Below are 24,380 nucleotides of genomic sequence, written 5' to 3'. Positions count from 1 at the left end.
ACTTCAAAAAATGAGAAAGTTCTCAATGCTTTCTATATGAAATACTGAAGTTTTATTTTTTTGGCAATGTGTTGCTCCGAAAAGTTTTATTTATATTTAAAAATCTAACTCTCCTTAATTTCGTTACTTATTTATTTAGAAAAAATGTTTCTATAATCAATAATGACTACATTCATAGTCAATATAATGATTATATTACACTTTTATGATAGTGAATCCAAGTAATTGGTCTTATTTTTCAAATTCAGTAAATTCCCAAACTAAATTTGCCAATGTGATATACATTTTTTTTAAAATTAAATTTAAATAACTGAAAAATACTATAAAAAATATAATTATAACAATTTTTTTTTAAAATCAGTTTTATTACTTTTTAAAAATGATTTATATTTAAAATATCGTTGTCGTATAAAAGATTTCTATTCGAAAGAAACGCAAAAAGTGGACAAACCATTTTTTTCAATGATAAAAAATTCAGAGAAATTGCAAACACTACAAAGGTTATATTATTTCAGAAGAACGTATTTTCTTTCCTCAAACTTCAGTTAATTTGCTGTACTATATATATATATATATATATATATATATACATTTATGTATGGGTCAAAATCCATATGACGCTTGCTTGGAATCGAACCAGTGGTGCTATTAACTAACTCACCGAGGGGCAATCTCTGTTATTTCGCTATAATAATTCAATATAAAGAAATATTGCATTTAAATGACAAAGAGTAATTAACTAATGATAAGTTGTGAAATACCTTGTTGAAACCAGTATCAATTTTGAAATCCGTAAACGGTATCTATAGTAACTCATACGGTTGTCAAGAAAATCGTGCTTGTACGAAAAACGTAAGTATGAGACGTTTCATCAGTTAATTAATTATACAGATTCTGAATAAAATGGTATAAATACAGTGTAAATACAAACTTAAAATTCCTAAATTTTAAAAACAAAATACATCAAAATGTGGTAGATTTTAACCAGGAATTAAACAAAACAACATTTTCAATATTAAATAAGAAAAGAATTAAATATTCTGCCGAAAAGTACTTTGAGTAAAATGATATGAAGGTATGAATAAAGTCCCATTAAATCTTTATGATTCATCCTGTGTGTGGATTTTAGATAATAATTGTATCCACAAAATAACAATTTAATTTACAGTTTTTGACAAAAAAAGGTTATAAAAGCTTTACAAATATATCAATAAACTTGTTTTTAAATACAATTTTTACTATTTACATGCATATTTATTTAAATACCAATTTTTCCTTTGATTAAATAATTTTTTTTTATTCATGTAAACGGTATATTAACTTTTGAAATTAAACAACTTAAATATTACGTTACTGACGTAAAAAATTTATATAAAAACAAATATGAAAAGTGAGCTGTTTTGTAAACAAATCACAAAATATAATTATTATTGGACTTTTTTTTTCAATATTGCATAACTTTATTAAATTAAAAAAAATCCGAAATGAATTACGTAACTTTCCTGGCTACACCAATCAAGTTATCAGATTAATTTTTGAAAAAACTTCAATCATTTTAGAATCTATTTGCATCTTTTTAATAAAATCATCCCTTTTTATTGAAAAACAATAACCAAATTATGAATTCTTTATACAATACATGAATGTGTTACAAAATAACCAAAAATGTTCAATTAGCCAGCTCCAGCCATTTCTTCATCGACGTATTAAAATAAAATGTATGGTAACCAACTTTAATGTTATTGAATTTTTAATCTGTTTTTTATTAAAATATAAAAAAAATTACTTGTTTGATTATATTTAAATCTTTTAATTTTAATTCTTTAAGCCAATATTCTCAACAAAATAAAGCAGTAAATGTTTAATTAGTATATTAACATCGCAATTTCGAAAAACAACTTTCGATTTTTTGAAAACTTAGTGGCTCATTCATTAGGGGATTTTTTTTTAATATTAATTAAATTGATTTTAAATAAAAAAATCGAAATTAAAAAGATGTTAACTTTTTTAAAAGTTGGGAGCTCCCATCAAGGGAAGGTTATAAAGTTATTTTACTGATTTTATTTTATTTTTTTTTAATACGTTTTAGGCATTTCAAATTTGAAATTGGGAGATTTTTTTTTAATTTTAGTGGTACTCACACTCAAGGAGAAGCATTTGGCTAAAATTACCTTTTAAGAAAATAATCTGTAAGTGTTGATAACAAATTTAAAAAAGACCCTTTTAAAATTGTTTAAAAAATACAAATTATTGTAAAAAGTTACAATAAATTGGAGTTTTTTACCCAAATTTATTGGTTTTAGTGTGCCCCAGATTTTTTAAAAATCACAGCAGATACGGTTCTGGTTCCTATTCTGTTTGATTCTTCAGGTGAAAATCATAAGAACTCACTAATCTGTTCCTTAATTAACGTCCTACAGATTCCAGTAAGACCCTCATTTCCCCGGGGTAGAAATCCCCGAGGAAATGAGCGAAATCTTTTCGCTAACCTTAACTCGCAAACGAAGCAAATGCTTATGTGAACTTTTTCCATTATTTTCACGAGTAAAATAGGTTATGAATGTTCCGAGAGAACTTCGTGACATACTCTGTATATGTATATACAATTTCTTTAGACATTGATACTTTTGATATAATTATTTTAGGATATATATATATATATAAATATAGGCTAATTAATTATGTCAAAAAATAACTAAAATGACACCAATTAAACGTGGTAAGGATGTTTTCCGTTCAATGTAATATAACAACATAATATAAAATTATCTACACTTTTAATCTCTCCTATTTCCACGGGAAGTTTTGAATTATCGCTAGCTCCCATATTTTTTGGATCATCTATCATTTTCAATCTTTTTCAGCCTTTTTTCTACATCTTAAACCGATTCTTCTAGCAATTTTTATTCGATCTCTTTCCTACCATAATTTTTCCCCGATTTCCTTCTGAAATGCGTCAGTTTTCATTAAGTTTCCTCATTTTAGATTTTCATTTTACACTTACGTTGACCCACAATTTAATCTTCTTCATATTCCAATTTTAAATATCTTTTCATCTGTTCTGTACCCACAAAAAATTAACCAAAATTCAGCCACCTTTTGACATGTATTATTTATTTAATAAACTTCGAAATTGTTACTTACTATTCTAATATATTACTATTTAATTCTTACTATTCTATTCTATAAACATTATTTATACCTCTTTACTCAGAATCAAATTCTCTACAAGCTTAGTTGAAAACTTTGTGTTCATATAAAATGTTATTTTACAACAAATATAAAATAGTGTGTTTTTCGACTTCACTTTTTTACCCAAGATTTCATAAAATTACTTACACCTTCTATTTGAAAATTTAAAAATTTTATATACAATAAAACTACTAAAAATATAGTTTTTGGATCTATTTTTCAGTTTTCAGTCCAGATTTCATATAACACTACTACATTTACCCCTTTAAATTTGGGTTCCAAGAGTTGTGTTAATTTTACCGAAGGCGAAGAAAGCAGGAAGAAATTTTTCACCGCCGACAATCGCTAGCGAAACGTTTCTGAACCTATGTTTATATGAACTTCCTTATTTATTTTCAGAAGTAAATTTAGTTTTCTAAATTAGAATTAATAAAATTAATATAGAACGAATAAAATTATAAATATAGTGTTCAAAATTTACAATATTATCAAAGGTTTTGTATTATTGTTGTGAGTCGAACCGTTATATAAATTATAAAGCTATAATAGCTTACACTAGCTTGAATTTGATTGTAATGGCTTAATTCCATGTCCTGGAAATCCGCTACATTCTTCGTGAATTATTCCTCATATATTTCATCAGAAAGAAAAAAATATTTTCAGTAATGAACTATATGTTAAAGTAATAATGTTACATACAGTAATATGTTTACAGTAACTATATGTTATTACAACGAATTACTTGTTCATAACACAAGATACCGATTAATGATTATGTTTAAAAAGTTATTTTATACCAACTGTAAAGGGTAAAACTACAAGTCTATTCACAAATATCACTACATTGCCGACTAAATATCTAAATTACGCGTGGAAAATGCTGAAAAGTTAGTTTTTTATAGAAAAAATAAAAAAATTTTTAAAAATTTTATCTGCGAGTTTTATACATAAGTAAAATTGAGTTGAGTTATCGAAAGCACCAAATTTTGACAACTTCAAAAAAATACCAATATTCTTTTAGTTTTCCATCAATTACTTAAATATAAATTTCAACCGTAAAAAGATTATGATTCAGATTTAAACTCACAAGCAAAGAAATAATGTCTAATATAAATTAAACCATCGCATTTAACGAATAAATATAATTTATTTTTATTATGAAAAAACAAAAAAAAAAAAACAAAAATCTAAGATTAATGATAACTGGATTTCGCTACCTGGAAAGTGGTAAAAGATTTATAATACAAATAATATTTCCCCCTTCCCGACACGTTGAAACTTAAATTAATATTTCCAGTTTTCTCTCTTCCATTTAATATAAACTCCTTAAACTTTCAATTTCCTAAATTATTTATTTACTTATTTTGGGGCACACTATCATAAACAGAATATAATAATAATTCCGGATTCAATTTGATTTCAAGTTACGTTTAGTGAAATATTTCCCCGTGATTACTGATTTATCGGTAAAAATTGAAGCCATATTAAAGTTTTCAGGACCCAAAATAACGGGTAAATTTGGAGTTTTTATATGTTTTATTGACCAGAAAGATTGAATATAAAATGATTTTAACTATTTCTGTAATAGTTGCCGAGTTAGTTGTTGCAAATAAAAAAAAATACAAATAGCTTTCCTAAATTGCTGATAAATAAATAAATATTTATGAAAAAATGTAAGAAAAATTATGTTAATTTAAGGAAAACTTAAATCTAATTTCCATGAATAGTTTGGTCTTTTCAACAATTTTTTTTTTAAACTACTAGATATAGCTCTGGGATCCGTTTTATTCGATTTTTCAGAAAAATAATAATAAATAAAAAAATGACAAATTTTTTTCTTAATTTCGGTTTTAAAAATTTTAGTATGGCTTTATTTTACCCTTGAAGTGGAAATAAAGCATTTCCTTACATATGTTTAACTTGTGTATTACTATCAATGTCTCATATTGGCTAAATGTTGAACCAGGTGTGAATACATATTTTTCTGTGCCCTACATATATTGACCAGCAGTAGAATTCTGATACTTTAGTTTGGATAGTGGCGTAAAACAAATACATGAAACCGGTATGCACCTAAATCACGCAGCCTCACATATTTAAATTAAGGAATGAATTAATATTATACTGATATAAATTCTACAAATTATGACATTATTGCAATCAAAACTGGTTTGTTTGTATATATAATGCACTTATTAAATCAAGACTTGAATAAGGAATCGAATGTTGCACAGGCACTTACTTAAAAATCTCCTTAACAAACGTGGAAATAGCACAAAAATAATAATTAGAATTATGGATTTCAAAAGCAGTTGCAACTCTTCTCTTGAGTTTACAAAAAAACTAAATATTTTACCGATAAAAAATCTATATGTATACAAAGTATTAATTTTTTTCACTACTTTTAACGATTGTAAAATAAATAATGTATACATTGCAAAAAGTATGGATGCAGAAAATACACAAATCTTAGCTGCTATTTAAGGAACGGCTCGAAAATCATTTGCCTATTTAGAACCTAAAATATGTAACAAATAAAACTATAAAGCGTATAACTTTTGAAAATATCTTCATGAATAAATGGATTGCCAGTATTCAAGACACTGCTGCCGTGACACGACTGAGTACACTCTACTTCACTGTCCTGCCGTTCTCGGGCTGGTATTGATGGACTCGGGCCGGAGGAGTTGGTTCGACACATGCTTGGTCCCTTCAAGAACTGGAGAGTGGTAGACCAGTACGCTACGACGGTTCTAAGGAGCAAGGAGACCGAGAAGAGGAGAAGGGACTTCTAGAGCAGGAGATGAGTGTTTTTAGTTTGACATTTTTTTTTAGTTTCTTTCAATAAACATAAAAATTGTAGAATAATTAAAAATAAGCCTTGAAAGGTGATTTTGGAGATCGTGGAGCATAAAAAGATATTCATGTTTTTTTACATTTTTTAAAACTTTTTTTGATTTATTTAGATATAATAAATTACCCCCCCCCCAAACAGAATTCTTAAGTAACTTTTTTCATGTATCGTTATTTTTCCACTATATAAAAAAAAAAAATAAATAACCAATGCCAGGAAAGCATTACAACTTTGTTGTTAGCTGTTTTTTAATATTTGATAGTGTTATTAAAACATACATTATAATATCGTTAAATGGAAATATCAATAGATTATTTAAAACAATTTAGATAGTAAAAACTTAAAATTAAAGAATAAATTAAATAAAATAAGGCTATTTCAACTGATATATTTCGTAATAATTTTATAAAACTGTAATTATAAAAAAAGAAAGAAAAACTTATCTTGTTTATTAATGAAATACAAACGCTTTACGTTTTAGAAGATTATATTAATCCTTTGATAAGAAGTATGTTTTTATTATTTTACGATAGATAAAAGTTTTAAACGCTCCACTCATGATTTCAAGTGACTACTACTGCTGCCGGTAATAGATTATTACCATACTGCTATAAGTTTCATAACAATACACAAAGTTTCATAACAATAGTATTTTGTTTGTTTAATAACACTGCATAAACACCATCCTTACTCAATATTAATACCACACCGGAATTTATTTACTCCGAAAGGAAAAGATATTCCTTATAAGATATATAAGATATAATATTATACAAGATATTCCCTTAAAATAATGACCGTAGACTGAGAAAGTCCCATCACTACGCACGCTATGTGAAAACAAAAATGTGATTTTGTTTATTTATTACAAAACAGTTAGGAAGAAAGAAGATATTTAATTTTTTATAAAGTAATACGTAATTTATTTGTTAATATTAATCTACTTTTGATTACAGTTTACATGATTATCTTTGTAGATCAGTCAAAAGGGCTTTTTATCATTTTTCTGCAGGTTCTTGTGTGTTGTTGGCGTATGTATTTGACGTGCTGTATGTGTTGCTTCCAGTAGTGTTGTTTTTTTTTTGTGGTGTTTAACATTATGTGATTATTATGACTGTGGGGCCGGTTCCCCTTCCCTTACCTTCTTCTGATGAAAAGTTTTTATAAGCAGTCCCAGGAAGGGTGAAGCCAGGGGTGGAGATTTAGTCGGTAGTGCCCAGGTATACATACGCCCTTGGTTATAACTGGCGGAACCTATTAGCGAGCCCGACACTGCTTAGGCACCCGTAAATGGGGTTCCTCCACCTCTTTAAAAAAAAAAAAAGAAAAAAAAGGCTTTTTATCATGACAAATTGTTACCTGGAAAGCGATTGTGGGACTTTTTGAAGTACATTTAAATAAAGTTCAACATTTATTTAAATAAATAAAGTTCAAACAAAAAATAAAACATCTAAAAATGTTGGCAAAGTATTTCCCGGCTAAGCCGATCAAAAATTAGTATTCTTTAATAAAAAATTCTACAAATTTGTAAAATTTTGTACTGTAAAAAAATCTACAAATTAAAAAAAAGAAAAATAGTAAAATATAAAAATAAAAATAATATAATATAAGAATAGTAAAACAATAAAATCGAAAAAATATTTAACAATTTTAAAATAAAGTAGTCTTAAAAAATTTGTGTACACTATAACTCTTGTACACAATATGTTCTTATACAATTGCCGCATTTAAAAGACACGTTTAATATTTCTAACATACACTAAAATTAGTTTTATAAAACTTTGATATCAAGCATACTAAAAATATTTTCTAATTTTTAAAAAATTTGGGAACCCAAGTATCAAGGTTTTTTTTTATTAATTACGATGTTTATCAATATTTTATTTATGCATCAATATTCCCAAATTTCGAATAAAAGATTTTTTAATTTTAGGGGCTTCCTTACTCTGTGGGGAAAATTGAGGAAATATTTAATTATTAGTATAAAGTAGTTATCCTTACCAAAAGAAATTAATTTAATAGAAAATTATTTAAAAATAACGCAAGAATAAAGTAAAACTTATTTGATAAAGTTAAAATAAGGAAAACAGAATTTTATAAAAAAATGTTTTCGAATTTTACGTGTGGGGTTTATAATTAAAAAGACTGTTGATATTTCTTGACAGATTTATACAAAAAGTATAAATTAAAAAAGGAAAAAAAACTTTGAAAAATATTTAAACCAAAAGGAAATAGAACAAAAAACATAAATTTAACTTTTAAGAGTGGAAATTAATATTATTTTTGAAAAACGTTTTTTTGGATTATATATATATATATATATATATATATGCAGTGTATGTAACAAATTTGTTTTTAATAAATTTTTCTTTAAAATTTCTATGAAGAAAATCGAATAGTTTTTTGCGATATCCCTCCAGTCGTAACGAATTTTGAAAAAAAAAATATGGTCAATACATCCATATATAGAATTTGAGCCAAATTTGTAGAAAATCGGTTTGATTAATGCTGAGATATAAGGTTAAAAGCAGTGTTACACGTATATTCATACGTATGCACAATATATATAATATATATATATATATATATGTTACTTTTTGTCCAAATGGATTAGTTAGACCCTAAAAAATCTCCACCAATTTAGCTAAACATGGAGAAGCTGACTGCAGACATTTTAAAGAGGAAGGAAAGGGGTTACAGGAGTGGGGGGCAGAAAGAAGTCTCGATGGAAGACGTGGGGGAGAAAAATATCTTCCTGCTGAGCTGCCGTTCGTCCGTGCTTGCACGGGTGAGCGGCAGTGTGGAGGCACGGGGACTCCCAACCCCCGGGTCAAAAAATGAAAGGAAAAAATTTGGAGAAAAGACCAAGTCCCGGAGGATGGTGCGGAGTCCCAGGAACGGCATAACCGGGTCCGGTTATCCCCGCTTCTGAAGTTAAGAGGTTGAAAAATTAAAATAAGAACCGGCGGGCCGACCTGCCATCCCGGACCTACTGCCGGCAGGCGAGCAGGTCCGTTAGAGTCGCAAGGACATGCCCCTAGAGTGAATCATGCTTGACTGCAGATCCGGTAGAACGGGTGTAGGGGGAACAGAATAAAGGACCCTAAAACATAAAGTTTGCAAAAACCCGATATTCCATTTCAGAGATGAACACCATACTTTCTACTTCAATACAATTTAATTCCAACATTAATTGTTTAAAGATTGTTATTGGATGTAATCCTGTAGATAATACAAAAATTGAAAAAGAAAGCTACTACGGGGCGTTTTACCTAATTTTATTAATACCGCATTTTTTTTTCATTTTTGTTACTTTAATTGCTGATAAATTAAAAACAAAGGGATTTATAGAGAAATGGTTTTCACTATCGTTTTCATCGTAAAATGTTACATATATAATTTATCACATGTTCACCTTCCTATTTAAAAAAAAAAAAAAAAAATTGATATGACGAACAAAAATTTCAAACACACAATTAAGTAATAATTTTTTAATTATGTAGATCTGCACTTGTTTCTACCACATAGTATCTCTCAGTTTTGACATATGAAGCAGGTTTTATACTGTACTATAATCCTATTTAATTAATTAATACATTGTATATTTAAAATACGTAAAAAAATAGCAAAAGGAATTTTTTAGCATGAATATACAAGTTAAATAAAAAAATTATTGGCACAAAATTTAAACTTTTGTTAAAATATGTGATATATTCATGCGTGCATGTATATCCATTTCTGTTATTCTGTTTCATGTCAATTTCTGTTATATGAGTTTTTGTTATTCTGTATATTATTGATAATAATCATCCTGACAAAAAGATTTTTGTTTAGAATTAATGGTATTGACATTAACGTATGTAACTTCGTACTGAAGTTCAATTTATACAAGAACTAAAGTGAGTTAAGTACAAGTAAACACTAAAAAGACAGTTGAGAGAGAAAGGTTGTAAAGTAACTTCTCTATATTGAGTTTTCGTTGTTTTACAGTTTTGGATTGTATTTTGTGGTGGAGTTACTGTTAATAGCATTTAGTAAATCAATTACTAATCGTTTTCTATATTAATACAAACTTATTTTTACGAGTAAAAAGTAGAAAAAAAACTAGAGGAAGAAAAAAATAAATGTGTAACAAAACGAAAATAAAACATTATAAAAATTTAATTAATAAATTATAAATTAAATAAAAACATTTTTTAATTATAAAAAATATACTTCCTTTTATCAAAATTTTCTAATTTTGATGAAACAAAATTAATTCACTTTAATTTTTGATTTTCAACATTTTTACTTCCTTGTAGGAAGTATTGTGATCGCGAAAAATTTCGGTTTTCAGATTTCAACGGAAATATCCATTTTCACCATCCGTGAATTTATTTTGACTGGTTTCGGCGTGATATCTATACGTACGTGTATGTATCTCGCATAACTCAAAAATGATAGAATCCTCACGAGCTGTAGAATATTGAAGTTTTGTATTTAGGACTGTTAACATCTAGTTGTGCACCTTCCCTTTGATTTCCATCGATTTGATCAAAAATTTTCAAAAAAAGCCCAAAATCCAAAAATATTTGGATTTTTTACCTTTTCTTAACTGTACTAATAAGCCATCATTGAAAGATCTTCAAGATATATCATAAGTGGTATTTATTTTCATTGGTTCCAGAGTAATAGCCAAATAAAATTTTAATTAATGAAATATTTGAATGTTAGAAGGGAAAGGGACATCGGTTCGAATCCGATTTCTTATACATATAAATTTTTTTCTTTAACTTTTTCTTTTAACTTAAATATACTCGTATTGATGTACTAATGAATATTAATCTCTGATTGTAAACAAACTTTTACAATAAATATTAACTCAATAATATCAATAAAAAAAATATTAAAAAATCAAAATTTATTAGTGATAAAATTTTATATAGTTTTAAAAATGTGTATATGTAATTTAATAGGCGTACAAGAAAGTCATGTGGTTTCTACATCAAATTTTTTTAATTAAGAAAAGCTCTCAATGAGAGAGCTCTTTACTGCAGTTATGAAACAGTACAAAATCCAGATTTTTTTTAGGGTTTTTGGGCTTTTTTGGACATTTTTGGTCAAGTTGATTGCAATTAAAAGGAAAGGAGCACAAGCAGGTGTTACAACAGTGCTAACCCCAAAATTTCAACATCCTACGACTAATCGTTTTTGAGTTATACGAGATACATATGAACTCACGTACGTACAGATGTCACGCCGAAACTATTCAAAATGAATTCACTGATGGTGAAAATGGATATTTATATTTCCGTTGAAATCTGAAAACCGAAATTTTTTGCGATCACAATACTTCCTTAAACGTAGTAAAGGAAGTAAAAATTATTAAAAATATCGCATAAAAAATTATGGTTATGCCACCTTATATAAATAAAGTCAAAATGCTAAAATTGTATTGTTAACTTTGTATGAAGCATAATCTAAAAATTTCAACTAAATGTAGAGCTATATGTAGCAACTAAATGCTATGTGTACAACACTAGTATAAATTACAAAATTAATTTGTACTGTAATAATTTAATTTATTATGTTCAGTAATAAAAAAATTCAATTATTTTAAATAGCACTCCATCGTCGTCATAAATCAACTCTCAGTGCACTTAATCAACTCTCAGTGCACAAATACCGTATAACTTAACTTATATTCGGCATTATAAATGATTCAATCTAATTTATAAAAATTATTACACGGTAAAATAGTAATTGTCTTATTTCATAAAAATTTCGCTTAGATTAATAAACTTTTTTCACACACTGTTATGTACAAATATGTAATACTCGGCTAAGTGAAATACAAAAAAAAAAGAAGTAAAAACTGTTATGAATAATTAGAAAATAAAAAAAGTTATTTCTTCGCAATTATAAAATTATACCGAGTTATTCACGAAGAATGTAACAAAATTTCAGGACATGCTTTACTAGTAAAAATAAAGAATAACGTTCGTGTAAACATAGGTTAGTAAATGATTTATTAACCATTTCCTTTCAAAATTATGTGATATTTGTACTTCCACATCTTTTAGGGAGCTAATTAAACGGTACTTTTTATGCCAATGCCGGTGAGACTCGACTGAAGAAAGGTGCCTTTTAATTTTAATGAAGGTGTTGCATAATTAACTCAAATCTACCTACTACAATTTCCACAAAAGTTTAGAAGACAATATATTAATAATATTTAATATTTTCTAAAAAACTTTCTACCAACTACTTCACGAAGACTTCTTCGTGAATTAGTTTCTTTCCTTATTCAATTATTATTATTTTAGTTGCTTAATTAAATAAATACAGTATTATATTTAGAAAAAAAATTACTGAAAATAAGTCAAAAATAAATTAACAATAATAATAATAAGAAAAAAAATATAAGAAATGAATAAAACTGATAAAATTATTTCGTAATGGAAAAAAAGATTGTGTCAAATAAAACTTATATTCTGTAACCAAGTGTGTTTGTTAAATCAGACAAAATATCGAGAATTAATAAGTTTTCGAAATAGTTGGAAAAAAAACTGTTACATTACTGTTATAGAAGTAAAGAGAAGAGAATTAATGAAAGAAAAGTTGTGAAAATACATTATATAATATTACAGTATAAAAATTGACTTCAAAGTACTGAAGAAAAAGAAGATGAAAACATAGTTTTGACTCTACTGTGACTAGTAATGAGTCTATAATCTTAATTCTCAAATCTATGAGAAGAATTCATGCAGAGGAAATAAAATAACTACCATGTGTTTCAAAATGGATATCAGGGTTTAAAAACTAGGAAATATTTCTCAAGTTTCAACTACATTAAGTAATTATATATGAAATAAAAGAGCAATTCAAACAATTTTAGCAGAGTGCAAGCAGTGAAGTCTATTAATTTTGGTTTGCGTGCTAGCTTTTCAAATAAAATGATTTGTTTAGCGGCTTATCTTGAAACTAGAAGAAACATTTAATAATAATGGAACAAGTACGTTAGATCTTGTGCCAGGTATTCTGAACACACATACACAACACTACTTATATTGTTCTTTTAAAAAAAAATAAATTTAAATTCCATAGTTTTCGTTAATAAACACTTCAATTAATATAATAAAATAACATAAAAGATTTATTACTATTATAATTTAATGAAATTTGTACTTACTTGGGTGTCGGTACATTGGTAAGACTGAGAAAATTGTTCCTAACGCTTCGCAAACTGGCCAAAATCTGAGCAAACGGTGTAACAATGAGATCTTCTCCATGACTGTAAAAAAAAGGAGAGATTACTAAAATAAATAAAATAATAATAATAATAATAATAAAATATATAAATGTGTTTTTAAGACAAAAATTTATATTTATTTTACTTTAGAAAACAATTTAAAAAATTGTATATTTAAGAGTTTTTTCAAAAGAGCAGAAGGGGATTTTGAGAGGTAGCAGATGACAGCGTTTAAATACGATAATATATCGTATTATGAAAATATAAACCTTTAAAAGGTTCAAAATTTTAATGCCCTTAAAGAAGAACTTGTATTATACTCTAACTTTTTTCTTCTAATTTATACATTTCAATCTATTCAACTAGTGAACAATAACTAAATTCGTTGGGTCGTGGGGGCCCCCCACGGCCCAGTGAGATGACGATATATATGATATGTAAATGAAATGTAGTCTTGTACAGACTCAGGCCGACCATTTTCAGAGACGTATGGTTAATTGAACCCTAACCTCAAAAGTATACCGGTATCCACTTTCTAGTAATAAAATCCATATAAAACCAACTAGCCTTTACTAAAATTTGAAGCTCAGAACTTTTGACTTCGAAAATCAGCTGTTAAACAACTGATTTGCGACGAGGGTTAACCACTAGACCAGCCGGATGGACTATTCTAAATTTAATTAGAATTTTTTATTCATAGTTTAAATGAGTTCATTGTAAAGATTAGTAAACAACTAGAAAATGTTGCACGACGTAGAAATATTTTTTTTATTTACATATCTGTAAAAGAATTATATAACAAAGAAAAAGTATGTTGGTTAAGAAATGCACAATTTTGAGTAATTTTTTGCGATAGAAATATACAAAACTTAAACTAAATGAGAAAACTAAATGAGGTATACTTTTTTTTATTATTTAATAAAAATATATTTTATTTTTATAAAATAATTAAATTATCATAACCGTAATTTGATGAAATAATTAAACAGTTAAAAATAATGAATAGAGCATCAAGTTTAAATTCACTCATCACTGTTACTAACTGCATAAGCACCTATGAAAAATTCACCAATACTAAGCCAAAATAACCTCAAATTCCGTTAAAGTTATTTATCAATTGTCTTAAATTGAACATAACATAAGAACGACTCAATCAATCTTGATCAAATTTTCATATCCACAACTTCAGATAGACTACGACAGCATATCGAAATTTCAATGAAATTAATCTAGTAGTTTTAGAGCTATTCGAGCCACAAATTTGATATATATATATAAATAAGGAAATTACATTTTAAGTGAATGGTTTTTACATGTTCCTCATACCTCAGAACAAAGATAATTTAATTTCACTCCCTATCATGCGAACGAAAGTAATACCAACTTGTCTTCGAAACGTCAAGCTGCTGGTATACCATTTAATGAAAATAAATTTTGAAACGGACATAAATTAAGATTAACGTCCTTTTAAGCCGTAAAATTAAGGCATCTTCAACACTTTTTATTTCGAAAATTGATTTTATTACACAATTTTAAGATTAAACATTTACAGGATTTAAAAAAAAAATATTTTTTGTTTAATAATATTTTAAATAAGTTTTAAAAAACACAACTTTCAAAAAAAAAAAGTTGCCTTTTAATATAGGATAATTAAAGAGCATGCGGGTGGTAATTTTATATGTAATAAAAGTATAATTTTGTTTTCAAATTTCTTAGATTTATTTAAACAAATATATATTCGTAAAAAATATTATATTATTATAATATATAATTATATTATATATGTTTAAATAAATTAAACATATTTATATAGTCTAAGACACTTCTGGTAACGTAAGAATTCCAACCCAAGGTCATTCATATAAAACGGTTTAACGTTTTGTTATCAATAAAAGTTGATTTTTTTTTCTTTTTCATAGAAATTATTAAATTAGATTTCTCAGAATAAAATTTTCTACACTTCTTGATAATTAAATTTACGCTTTTATTAATCATTTAACAAAGTTATTGAGAAACAAACATGCTTTCGTCACCGAATATTTACTTTTACGTTGGATATCATGAAAACTACGGGAAATAAGGTTTTTGGACCTATTTTATTCGATTTCTCTGATCAAGAAACATAAAAGAAATCATCAGTAATAAACTGAAATTCTACTGGGGACCTGTTTAATGAAAAAACTATTTAGTTTTTTCATTAAAGGAGGAATTATCACAGACAGATTAAAAAGAAATAAAAAATTATAGAGTACATAATTGCTAGAAAGATGGGTTCTTAGTTTCTTATACTAAACCACTGAACAAAAATTTCAGCCATTATGACTGAACTACTTCAAAGTTTCGAAGAAGAAAAAGAAAACATAATTTTAAATAAAACTTAATGAGTCTTTGATTTAACATTTTATTCTAAAAATAAAAATTAAGTCATTAGATATAAGGGATGTAAACACATCGACATACGCAGACGATATTATGCTGTTGGAAGTTGATAAAAGTACGTTCAAAGAGCTGGTAAATATGTTGAAATGCAATTTTACTACTTGAAAAGAAAAAGTAAGTCTTGAAAAAAACGCCATGGTATTTGGAAATGGAGGTAATCTGTTTAAATTTGAAAATCTATATTTTGAAATGGAGAAAATTGAACCAAGTAATCATTATAAATATTTGTATCGAAATATTTATATCTCCGTGGCGGAGTGGTAGCGTCTCGGCCTTTAATCCGGAGGTCCAGATTCAAATCCCGGTCAGACATGGTATTTTTCATGCGCTACAAAATGTCTATATTCCCCCGTACAAGTTTTCATGGTGAATTAATTCTTCATACAAAAATTTTATGACCAACTTTATATCTAGAAACGTATGTTAAGCGTTGATTGTCTAAGGCCAAATTTACTCAATCTTCTTTCAGTATTATTGGTAATAACAAATACCGCCAAAATTACGCGCGCTTGATCCAGCGTCACAGATTATCATTTCTAATGAAGCGGAGGTAAAGAAAAAAAAAAACCACGATTTTTTTCATTTTTTTAAGACGGGTAGTTTTGCCTATATTTCTGCAATTTTTTATAAATCGGTGTTATTCTTTAGAGAAAATTAGATACACTAAATTTTTATTAATTGTACTTTTAAGATGGGAATTATTTTGGTATACTGTTTGGGATTCTTGAAGTGTCAAATCTGATATACGTTTTGTTATATTGTCCTGAGTCATATGAAATTGGATAAGATTTCAATAAAATGTAGAATAAATTGTCTTCTGATAATAAGCAAACAAAGATTATTAATCAATGTTTTGTATTGTTTAAGGAATTACAGTACTTCAATGATTACATTTATACTAAGGAAAGTACGGGCGACTAAGAGCAAAAATTATTGAAGACAAAGTTGGAATTAATTCATTTAAATAAATATTCTTACTAATCCGGTTCTAAAAGATGTTTAAAATACATCAATAACAAAGAAGAGGGTATTCTGAAGTTTACTGCTACGTGTCCTGTTTTAATAAAATTAAGAATGAAATACTTTTTGAAAGTATATTAAGTGTGCGTGAAGTGAAATAATATTTAAATGGCAAGAACTGGTGTATGTTAAAATAATTATTGCAAGCAAACCTGGTTTGTACAAACTTTAATTGATAATGAAAATTGTTTTTTTTCCTATGGTTAGAGGGGTGGTAATACACTTATTCTAACGGTCATTAGACAAGAAAAGGAATTAAATATTATATTTTTATTTTTGCATTACATGTTTATAAATAAAAATGTATGATTATTAAATAATCAGCTAATTTTATAACGCGCCTAAAGAAGTTTTCACTTCAAAAATAAATTCATTTAATTCTGAAATGAATTAACTAAATTTAAAAAGTATATGAAACTTTTAAATTTGCTTTTGATGTTAATAAGGCACTTCGTAATTAATACATTTTTTATGTTTTTTATTTTTTATTTTTTTTGTCTTCAGTCATTTGACTGGTTTGATGCAGCTCTTCAAGATTCCCTATCTAGTGCTAGTCGTTTCATTTCAGTATACCCTCTACATCCTACATCCCCAACAATTTGTTTTACATACTCCAAACGTGGCCTGCCTACACAATTTTTCCCTTCTACCTGTCCTTCCAATATTAAAGCGACTATTCCAGGCTGCCTTAATATGTGGTCTGTAAGTCTCTCTCTTCTTTTAACTATATTTTTCCAAATGCTTCTTTCTTCATCTATTTGCCGCAATACCTCTTCATTTGTCACTTTATCCACCCATCTGATTTTTAACATTCTCCTATAGCACCACATTTCAAAAGGTTCTAATCTTTTCTTCTCAGATACTCCGATTGTCCAAGTTTCACTTCCATATAAAGCGACACTCCAAACATACACTTTCAAAAATCTTTTCCTGACATTTAAATTAATTTTTGATGTAAACAAATTATATTTCTTACTGAAGGCTCGTTTAGCTTGTGCTATTCGGCATTTTATATCGCTCCTGCTTCGTCCATCTTTAGTAATTTTACTTCCCAAATAACAAAATTCTTCTACCTCCATAATCTTTTCACATTCAGCGGTCCATCTTTGTTATTTCTACTACATTTCATTACTTTTGTTTTGTTCTTGTTTATTTTCATGCGATAGTTCTTGCGTAGGACTTTATCTATGCCGTTCATTGTTTCTTCTAAATCCTTTTTACTCTCGGCTAGAATTACTATATCATCAGCAAATCGTAGCATCTTTATCTTTTCACCTTGTACTGTTACTCCGAATCTAAATTGTTCTTTAACATCATTAACTGCTAGTTCCATGTAAAGATTAAAAAGTAACGGAGATAGGGAACATCCTCGTCGGACTCCCTTTCTTATTAGGGCTTCTTTCTTATGTTCTTCAATTGTTATTGTTGCTGTTTGGTTCCTGTACATGTTAGCAATTGTTCTTCTATCTCTGTATTTTAACCCTAATTTTTTTAAAATGCTGAACATTTTATTCCAGTCTACGTTATCGAAAGCCTTTTCTAGGTCTATAAACGCCAAGTATGTTGGTTTGTTTTTCTTTAATCTTCCTTCTACTATTAATCTGAGGCCTAAAATTGCTTCCCTTGTCCCTATACTTTTCCTGAAACCAAATTGGTCTTCTCCTAACACTTCTTCCACTCTCCTCTCAATTCTTCTGTATAAAATTCTAGTTAAGATTTTTGATGCATGACTAGTTAAACTAATTGTTCTGTATTCTTCACATTTATCTGCCCCTGCTTTCTCTGGTATCATAACTATAACACTTTTTTTGAAGTCTGATGGAAATTCCCCATTTTCATAAATATTACACACCAGTTTGTATAACCTATCGATCGCTTCCTCACCTGCACTGCCCAGTAATTCTACAGGTATTCCGTCTATTCCAGCAGCCTTTTCGGCTCAGTAAATGTTTTTTATAAGTGAATCTTTTTTCAAAAGATAAAGAAAACGATTTTTTTAAAATAAAGGTTCATTAAATTTATATTTTTTTCTTAAGAGTATGGTTAGGATTTCAAATAAAAGTAAAAAGTAATCTGTAACAAGAATAGCTATCAGCAATAGATGCAAAGACAAGAAATCTTTTCATAAAAATAAGAAAAAGAGAACAAAAAAACGAAGTAGAAAGATTGCTATCGTGCACTGTAATGGGAAAATATATATTACTTTACCCAAAGTTAGCAAATAAATTTTCTTGAATTTTCGCGCAAAAATACATTTAATACTTCAATAAAGTTAGAAAAAAGTAACTTAACACAGATCTCACAGCAATGATAACATTCCTGTGAGATCTCAGAATGGGCTTCTTTTCCAAATAATATCATGTGTTTTGTTCTAAAATCATTTAATTGAACGTGATAAATAATTACGTAATAAATCACTTATATAGCGTGATTAATAAAGATTAGATGAACAAAATATTCGAATACTAAATTTTTGTCGATGTTGCTTTGTTTTGTTACCCTCCGTTAACCTTTTCTTTCTTTTTCCTGTTTAGCCTTCGGTAACTACCGTTTAGATAATTCTTTAGAGGATGAAATGTATGATTGTAAATGAAGTGTAGTCTTATACATTCTCAGTTCGACCATTCCTGAGATGTGTGGGATCCCCAGTCTATCGAACGTCATTTATTTCCTCACGATTTATATAATATGTATTGCTGCACGTAAAAAAAATAAATTAATGAAATTTATACGTATTTCAATTTCATGGTGTCTTGTCTAAGTTTACGATAGCCCGACCTAGAGGTTAGTGCAATTATAATTATTATATTAGAGGTTAGACTTTAGCAAGCATGTTCACACTTGTATGATTATATCACATCAGTACATCATAGTTATTCGAGCAGTGTCATATTGTTATTCTCACCGTTTAGTGTTTACAATTAGGGATCATTATGGATCTTTCTGCGAATGTGTTTGAATTGTTTGTTTTATCAAGAGTTAAAATGAATTGCGTATTTATTTCACAGTTTTGGTGTTTTACCAGGAAAAAACTGTGTAACTAGGGAACGACATGGCGTTAAATATTTCGAATGACTGAGAACGATAATAGTGCAAAGAACGGCAGTACCGAATCGAAATACACATTCGCCCCGATACATGGTTGCAGAACTCTATACTAAGCCTTGATAAAATTTTGCTATTTATTTATTCATAAAGGTAAGAAATAACAAGAGGCCTCGATGAACACGAATCAAATATCAACCGTAATCCAGATTTCGACGAAAAATTACCAACCGGAACAACAAGCGTCTATTCATCCTGAGGGAATGAATGAAAGTATAATTCATTCCAGGGAAGGAGAGAAACGTCGGCAGAACCCATTACGAGTAATGGTTGTTCGAAGGGCTATGCCGTGAAACGGAGGAATGTTTCATATTTGCAGTAGAAATCCTTCTGCAAATATATTATTGCCGATTATAGTACAGCGCATTGCACCGGGTTTAATAATAAATTCTGAACAGCGAGCGATATCCAGTGGTATAAGGAATTTGAACAGGAATTATGTGCACAATACTGTAAACCGTTCACAAACTTTAATTGATCCACTTATGGGGTGTATACTCAGAAAATAGAACGAACAACTACGGGGGCGGCGACGAAAGGTAAAATGCGCTGTAAATCAGACACACAAGAGAGTTTCTGGAAAGGTACTTATGCCAATCCTAATGGCGGAAAAAGGTGAAAACGGATCATGTTTCAAGGAATTCTGGAAATATTTACTCTTTTTGGCTAGCCAATAAATATTTCTGTTCAAGTATTCAATGTTTCAAATGTTTTCAGCCTTCAATAATTTTTATTTAATCATTTCAATTTGTAATTTTTTTGCAGGTTTTCTTATTTGTACGTATTTTATTAATTAAAAAAAAAATTATAATCAACATTCTTAAGAATTTAAAAAATATTCTTCCCGAAATGCTCGTACAATTTTCGGTCGTAAATGCTCACAAAATAAATGGGAGAAGGATAATGGATATTGGTCCTCCATTATCCTTCTCATTATACTATAGTCATAAGTAATAATAACAAAAAAAAAGATGTAAAACATAAACTCCTGTCAAATCCGGAAATGCGTTTCTTTTGCAAACATCATGATCTTTTGAAAATTTGTTTAATTGAATTTATGCTTGACGTGATATATAAACATTAAATGAACAACTTATTAGAATACCAAATTGTTATCGCCGTTTTTTTTTTATAGCTGACTAAATTTAATTATTCGAAAATTTCTTAAAAAACTGTGTATTTTTATCATATTTCAATTCAATGACAAGAAAATGGAAAATGATAAAGTATTGTTTTAGAAAATTTTTGCAGGAAATATTGATGATTCTAAGAATTTAATTAAGTTTTTCTATAATTTTTTTTTATTATACGGCACTACGGCAAAGTAGTAATCCGAAGTAATCTGTAAAATGATATAGCACTTAGTTTAGTAACATTAATAGTTCAATAAAAACATAATTTAATTTAATTTACATTTAATTTTTATTTATAAACTTAAATCAATGATTATATGTTAGAAAAATTCTGAGAAATAAACAATGCAATACATCTGTTATTGGCATTAACAGATGGTAGTGTTTTTGACAGGAATGAATGAAATAAGTCTGTACTTTAATAAAAAATAAACTGCACTACATACATGAGTGTATGTTATTTGCGCGACTACGCGTACGTGTTTTTGTCAGTTGATGCGTACAAAGTAGCTTAATAACAAGTGATATTGTTATGGGAGAGATATTGCCGGAAATGAACGTTTTTGTACAATTTAACACCAACACAAGCAATAGTTACGAAATAGTACGTCACGATGTATCCATCTCTCCCTTCCTCGTCGTATCAACAAATTTTCATTAAAGAATTGGTTTAACGAAACAATAGTAACCTACAATACGTAACAACTGCTGTAACGCATAAAATAGTAAACTGCAGGAAAAACCATATAACTCTCTGTGGTAAAATATAGATCAATAACATTTATCTTTTATATAATTCCAGTAGAATACGCAAGAAGAAATGGGTTGTATTTACGAAAATGTAGAGTTATTTGTTAATTAATACCAGTCAATAGAAGAGATTTAGGGATAGTTCTTTATGAAACTATATTATTTTAATAACCAGTTACGCTTAGAGGAAATTTATACGTTTTGGTGATATGAATATTTGTTTTTTTCCTTGCGTTCCCTTGTAACACCACAACGATTTTAATTAAATAAATATCAAACAACTGTGTATCTAATTAGTAAGTTTGTCTATCAACAAAGAATATACAAACATCTGTAACACTTTTTTTTCAGATAATTTAAAAAAAATGCGAAGGCATAACTAAAATAAAACTCATTTATATAGATAAAATTCCTTCAGATGTACATAGCTATGTTAAAATAATACTTTACAATTTTATTAAAATTTTAAGAAAAAAGTAATAGATTCTTAACAGACGAAAGTTTGAACATTGGGATAACATACTAACTACTTTCTATTATAAAGACGAGATTAAGAGTCCGGACATTAACAAAAATTCTAGCACTGTTGCCAGATTGAAACGAGTCTGTTACGTGAAGAAATTTTTATTTTTTATATCTTCGTTAACTCCACCAACGCCTATATTACTCTTGAATAATCTCGCCTTATTTTTTATATTACAAGCATTAATTCTCATTAACGTGTATACATATATTTATTTTTCTTTATTAAACAAAAAGTAGACTGTAACAAATTTAATTTAAAAATTGAGTTATTAAAACTAATACAAAGAAAGATTCCCAAATTTTTATTCCAAAAGCATCAAAATTTTCTTTCAATTTTTTTTTTAAATGAACTATAATTTGAGCACAAATTTTTCATTTATTACATATAAACATTCTATTTGTGAAAATAAAGAAGAAATTTCGTATAAGCACAGGTTCGGAAACCCTTTGTTAGCGAGTGTCAACTGGCGAAAGATTTAGCTCTGATTTCTACGCTTTTTCTAAAATTATGTAAGCTGTAATTCTTGAGATCCAAATTAAAGATTTAATTTTATTTGTTGAACTTTTTAAACAAAATGGTTTATATTTAGTTTCTGTGGACTTCATTTCACTAAGAAACAAATCCCTTTCAAATTTTGTTTAAAACTTTTATGTGTTTATTACCCATTAAATAAGGTTATTTTAAAAAAAACATAGTGTAATTGTATTTTGACCCAATGTTTTGTCTTTTAACCCAAATTTATCGAAAATTACTAAGAATGTAGTTGTAGAACCTATTTGTTTTAATTTTTTTTAGATCAGATTTCATATAAAACCGGAACATTAACCCCTTAATTTATTTCCGAAGAATTACAGCGGGGCTATATTTTTTACATCTGGGCAAGAAACGGAAAGCGCAGAAATAAGGGCGAAATCTTTCGCCAGCCGACAGTCGCTAACAAAGCGTTTCCAAACCTGTGTTTATACGAAATTTCTTCTTTATTTTCACAAATAGAACATTTTCTGAAATTTTGTTACATTCTTCATGAATCACTCAATATATAAATATATTTCATTATTTAATGCAGGCTGAGGACTTCTGTTCGTTATACTTATGTTGTTCCTTTATTACTCGCTGCTGTATTAAAAATGTTTAATTCTACTCATTTGTCATTTAGAATCACAGTTTTTAAAACAACAATTATTTGTAAAAACTATATATACGTCTTTTTAGTAATGAATACGAAATTAATAAACTGTAATGCACATAAACATCTATACACCTACTGATATAAAATTAATAGTGATTATAATGTATGAAGTTTACGATTAAATCCAACGTATTTCGATGTTTTGGCGTAATAGTGTAAAATGTTACTTTATTAAACATACTGCCAAAAATATACATCAAACAAATACACCTTAATGTAAACCACATAGTCTAAATATTAATTTATGTAATAATAAATTGAACACACATTTTTTTGGTTACATAAGTTTTCTAAAGAATTTAAACGATATTTTATTTTATTTGGAATTAAGGCTTTCCTTTAAACTTTCTCCTCCACTTGCGGAACTTCTGGATTGCGCTGAAGTCTTTACTGTAAAAAGATCTTCCAAAAGTTTCAATGGAAACGTTTCCTTTGAAAAATCCAATGAACATTTCCGTTTAGAAATTTCTGAAACTTTCTCTTTGAGAAAGACCAGAGAAGCCCACACCACCATGTGGGGTACTGCAGATGACTCATTACAGATTTCCGGTCAACACCCATTGACCACTCTAATTTTTCCGGTCTCTAAAAATGGGACCTATTCCTTTTAAAAACACCTTAATTTAGTATCTCATTCTTCTTTCTCTGTAATGTCTTTGGCTTTTCCTAAATACATTTACCTTTCGATTTATTCAAAATTTATTTTTTAAACTGCAACAAAATATGTCGAGAAAATTCAGAAAATAAATCGTAGAATTAATTTTTTTTTAGAATATTTGAAATTCTATACAATAATTTATCACGAATTTATTTTTATTTATTTGGCACGCCGAGATGTCAGATGAAAAAGATTTTAGATTTCAATGTTAGATGAAAAAGATATCTTGAAATTCAATTCTATTTATCAGTACCTATATATTAAACTTATCTTTCGAAATCTA

The 24,380-nt window shown here is 27.8% G+C and overlaps 1 protein-coding gene across 2 annotated transcripts in view; it reads right to left on the bottom strand.

The window, feature by feature from the left end:
* Positions 1 to 24,380, bottom strand: part of dnc (phosphodiesterase dunce) — a 343,784-nt gene that overhangs the window by 176,871 nt on the left and 142,533 nt on the right. For both annotated transcript variants that reach the window (XM_075379582.1, XM_075379583.1), the window contains one exon: positions 13,218 to 13,319. In XM_075379582.1, coding sequence (XP_075235697.1) covers positions 13,218 to 13,319 — 102 coding nt within the window. The remainder of the gene's footprint in view (positions 1 to 13,217; positions 13,320 to 24,380) is intronic.

Source organism: Lycorma delicatula, chromosome 12 (genome assembly GCF_047948215.1).
Source record: "Lycorma delicatula isolate Av1 chromosome 12, ASM4794821v1, whole genome shotgun sequence".
Lineage (NCBI taxonomy): Eukaryota > Metazoa > Arthropoda > Insecta > Hemiptera > Fulgoridae > Lycorma > Lycorma delicatula.
The sequence above is the reverse complement of the archived record's forward strand: the minus strand, read 5'-3'. Positions and strand labels throughout refer to the sequence as shown.